We start from the raw sequence: 4,641 nt of genomic DNA on the forward strand, positions 1-4,641 counted from the left end.
AACTCCATCCCATGGAAGGCAATTCTTGCTTGACCCTGCTCAAGCCAGTAGCCAAATCGGGCAGCCCCCACTTCCAGGAATTCAAGTGCCACTTCCAAGCCACTTCCACAGAAATAGGCATGCTTTTTCAATAATAAAAGACATGAAGAACACCCCCCCCAAACCCGCCTCCTCAAGGGTGCTTTCAGTGTGCAAGAGTTAAAAAGAAGAATAGTGGATATATTTTCCTTTGTCTTCTGTTTCTTTATTATGAACCGTTAAGAGCACAGCATCCAGGCAACAGTCAGCATCCTCTGGGGTTCTTTTCCTTGGCAACAGAATATATTTCCCACCAGGCAGTTGGTGTGCGGCCCCCTGCCCTCCACAAAGAAGCCAGTTCGCGCAGACGGCCACCCTACTTTCAAGTGACACTAGGAAGCCTTTGCAGTGGCAGAGGAGGAGGAAGAGAGAGACCGGGCACCAAATATGGGGAGCTGAGGTTGAGTGGCACTGCCAGTGGAGGCTCAAGGGCACGGCTGCTTTGGCCCACAAGGCGATCTTTGGTGTGTGAGTCCTAGGAATGTTCTGTCACCTCATGCCCAGAAAGGCAACCACAGCAGCTCCCTTCACTTTGGATAAGGGAAGAACAGAGCAGAAAGCTCATGGGAATGTGGAAAAAACGAGTCTGTGCTGGAGAGGGAGGCGGAAGGGGAGGCAGGGTCCCCCTCAAAGCAGCTGATTTGGCCCCTAATGAAAGGGAACCCTGGCGACCTGTTGCCCCAGACTAGTCATTCCACAGGTTTGGGGTTTGGCAACCTCTGCCTCCTAAGGACTGAGGTGACGGGTGCTCTTACAAAGCACAAGAGGGCCCAATCCTGGCCCCAAGGCCCTCATTTCTGGCACCCAAGTAGCCAGCAACTCCCTTTCTCCCATCCACCTGATTCACCTCCAGTTCAGAGGCACAGAAGAAAAAGGGGTCCAGGGGGAGCTCCTGCCCCACTCTGCGCCCTTAAGTGCGCCTGCAAAGAGACACCTGGAGAGCAGACTGGGAGCCGCCCCCAGTGAACGCCAGCAGAGTTAGGAGATGACGCAGGCGCATTTCCTGCAGCAGCAGGGGCAGCATTTTCTGAAACAGGAGCAGCAGCAGCCCTCCTGCTGGCTCTTCCAGTGGAAGGGTTGTGGAGAGCCCTGGTGGGGCATCTTGAGGCTGGCATAGGGGTTGTAGGGCTGGGCCCACGATTCCTGCGTCGAGATCCTCTGCGTGCCCCAGGGGGCATTGGGTGGCCCCCCCTGCGGAGCAGCCTCCCTCTCCTTCTCCTGCGCCGAGTAAGTGCAGCAGCTGCTGGGGTCAGAGAGAACTGTGTCTGGGGTGCAGTCCTCACCCAGGTAATATTTCAGGAAGCTGCCTGGCAGCTGGGCACGAGGGAGGCTCACGCTGGCGTAGGGGTTTTCGACAGTCAGCCCGCGATCCATGGGAATCCAGCAGGAAGCTCCTGGGAGCCACAGGGCAAGAAGTTTGCAGCCGGATGATCAATGGGAGAGATGCCTTTCAGGCCAGCAGCTGATCACCCCAGCTCTATAGAAGAAAGGGCGCGGGGAGAAATGGTTGAAAAATCATCAGTTGTATTATTCATTTATATGTAAGAAATTATAGATCACTGTTACAGACATTATAAAGACACGGGGATAAGTGCTTTCACACATACCCCAAACCCCCACACATAACAGCAGCTAATGCAATAGGAGCTCTTCGGTCAATGGCCTGACAACGTAACTCTCAGACCCTCAATGTCTCCTGCTTTTCCGGGGACAATTCCAGTACTTCAAAAGCCACCCCAGTTTTTTATGTGATACTGGAATGTCCTGCTTGTCCTTTTTCTCCATGTCTCACAGAAACATTAAAAGTGGTGCAAAAAAGAGAGTCCTGCTTCCATGGAACATACAGTCCCTGCACTCAAGGAAGGAAACGGGGAAGTTGGCATACGAAGGCCTTCAAAGGGAAAGGTCACCAATCCACTTCCAGTCCTTTCACTGAAATGCTTTCTTGCAGGTTTTGAAGCCGAGCTTGGATGGCCATCTGTCCTGAATGTTTGGTGTGGGGATTCCTGCCTTGCAGAGGGTTAGACTAGATGACCCCTGAGGTCCCTTCCAGCTCTCCAATTCTATGATTCTAGGACTGAAGGCAGCGGGGAAAACCGGTCCTCTCTCTGACCAGGAAGGGCAGTATTTCCTCCTAAACTCAGCCAACTCTGTAGAGCTTTTCTTAGGAGTTGGGCAGGTGGCCAAAACCAATATTTTGCCATCTCTCTCCCTGCTTTCAACCAGTTGTCTGGCTCAGCTCCCCCTTGGAAGAAGAGTGACAACGAATGTGGCAGACAGAAGGGAGAGGAAGGCTGGGAGGGAGCAGCCGCCTGATTTTCCCTGGCTTGCTCATGCGCACCAACACAGCCAGGCCAAAGTTCAACTGGGGGTGCTTTCCTCCCTGCACACAAGCAATGCCAGGGGACAGGAGCATAGCTGTCAACTTTCAGATTTGAGAATAAGGGATCAGCAGCCTCGAAAATAAGGGGTCAGCAGCCTCACCTGTCCCGGGGACAGTCTACGGGATATCTAACAATCCTGGATGGCAGCGGGAAGCAGTGGGAAACGGCGCTGGAATAAGGGAATTTCCCACAAAAAAAGGGAAGGTTGAGAGCTATGGAGAGGAGGCTTTCTGCTCCAAGTTGCGAGGCAAGGGGATTATTAAGATTGTGTAGATTGTCTAAAGTGCTTGCTATGCAGTTTAGGGACAGTGAGTCCAAGGGAGGGTGGGAACGGGGAAAGAGTTAACCCTAACCGCACACCCCAGAGGTAAAGGCTTTAAGGTAAGGTAAAGGGACCCCTGACCATTAGGTCCAGTCGGCAGTTCGAATCCCCGTGACGGGGTGAGCTCCTGTTGCTCGGTCCCTGCTACTGCCAACCTAGCAGTTCAAAAGCATGTCAAAGTGCAAGTAGATAAATAGGTACCGCTCCGGTGGGAAGGTAAACGGCGTTTCCATGTGCTGCTCTGGTTCACCAGAAGCGGCTTAGTCATGTTGGCCACATGACCCGGAAGCTGTACGCCGGCTCCCTCGCCCAATAAAGCGAGATTACGCCGCAACCCCAGAGTCGCTCACGACTGGACCTAATGGTCAGGGGTCCCTTTACTTTTACCTTATTATTATATTAATATAATAATAATAATAATAATAATAATAATAATAATAATAACAACAACAACAATAATAATTTATTTATACCCCACCCATCTGTCTGGGTTTCTCCAGCCACTCTGCTCCATTACACTTGTGTTTTTTAAGATTGTTGTCATTTTTAAAACATATTGAAAAATGCCTCTGAGCAGTCTTTTTCTGGAAAAATGTCCATCAGATAAACAAGCCATACAATAAAATAAGAAACACTCCCGAAAATAAAATCACACGGAAATGCTGACAGCCTTTACACACACGGAACAAGATGAAGATTTCAGGAGAGGGTTTTCCCTGCTAAGTCTCCTTCCAGGAACTGCCTCAGATCCAGGGAGTCCCTGCAGGGGGCTGAGCCAGTGCCGTTTCCCCCGGCAGACCTACCTTGCATCCCTGCACCCAGAAGGGCAGCCCAGGTGGGTTCTAGGGGCAGGTGTCCAGACACTCACCTGGCGCTGGGCTTGTTCCTCCTCGCTGGCACTTGCCGCCCTCTGGGAGACCCCAAAGTGGCTGCCTGGCTGATTTTCAGCCAGCCACACCCTTGGGACGCCTGACCGGCTGCTCCTGCCCCTCCTTCCCCCATGAGGTCACTGTTGGCTGACAGGCCCCTCCCAGAGCACACCTTGAGCACACAGACGACAGAAGCAACCTGAGTCCCCTTTGCGGAAAGGAATGTGGCAGCCCGACTCAAACCGGTTCATGTTTTCTTTTGACAATCCCAAAACTGGAGAAGTAGCACAGTAGCGCAGGAACTGCCTCAGTGGAAGAGTTTCCATTCTTTCCGCATCTCATCTCCAGAAAAGGACCTGGTGAGGATGTTGCTAGGAAAACCAGGAAAAAGAATGATAGAATGGTTGGGATGGGTCACGAGGCTCATCTAGTTCAAGGCAGGGGTCTTTTGCCCAAGGCGGGGTGCAGAAACTAGAGTCATCAGGCATGTTTCTTTGCCCCAGGCACTCGGACAGCAAGAAAAGCCAGCACGGCCCTTTTAATCCACATCTGAGACGATATTTCTTTTTTTAAAAAAAAGGTGGTTATCTGTCATGGAGCAGAAGTCCCCCAAACGGGGGAGTTACCTGTGCCCTTTTTGGTGGTCCTCGCCTGGGCCGCTGACCACGTCACCTGTCCAGAGTCCAATGCACTCCCCCTGCTCCCCTTCGGGAAAAGGGGGTTCCTGTCCGTGGCTTCCTTTGTCCTCATTCGGCAGAGATCTTTGGGCAGGTCTCAGCTACTGCTTGATGGACCCTCCAGTGTCAGAGGCAGTTTATCTGTGATCCTGGCTGAAGCATCCTATGTGATGTCCTCATGTCTCCTCTTGCGCCCCAAGGAAGCCTGCAGCAAAGGCTGTCTAACGTGGGTCCTGGCTCCAGTGGCGTAGCGTGGGGGGTGCAGGGGGGGCCGGCCGCACCGGGCGCAAATCTGGGGGTTAGGGGTAGGG

At 52.6% G+C, this 4,641-nt stretch overlaps 1 protein-coding gene across 1 annotated transcript; it reads right to left on the reverse strand.

Moving 5' to 3' along the window:
* Positions 1 to 222: 222 nt before the first annotated feature.
* CYSRT1 (cysteine rich tail 1) lies at positions 223 to 3,781 on the reverse strand. Its single transcript, XM_083715749.1, has 2 exons — positions 3,653 to 3,781; positions 223 to 1,555 (listed from the first exon to the last, which is right to left on the reverse strand). The coding sequence occupies exon 2, from the start codon at positions 1,450 to 1,452 to the stop codon at positions 1,057 to 1,059; it is 396 nt and encodes a 131-aa protein (XP_083571875.1). The 5' UTR covers positions 1,453 to 1,555; positions 3,653 to 3,781; the 3' UTR covers positions 223 to 1,056.
* Between the last annotated feature and the right edge of the window lie 860 nt (positions 3,782 to 4,641).

This window comes from Podarcis gaigeae (genome assembly GCF_964106915.1).
Source record: "Podarcis gaigeae genome assembly, chromosome: 1".
Classification (NCBI taxonomy): domain Eukaryota; kingdom Metazoa; phylum Chordata; class Lepidosauria; order Squamata; family Lacertidae; genus Podarcis; species Podarcis gaigeae.

What these genes read in the sequence shown, in the direction of transcription:
- CYSRT1 (XM_083715749.1), bottom strand. Translation starts at nt 1,452, where the DNA reads ATGGATCGCGGGCTGACTGTCGAAAACCCCTACGCCAGCGTGAGCCTC.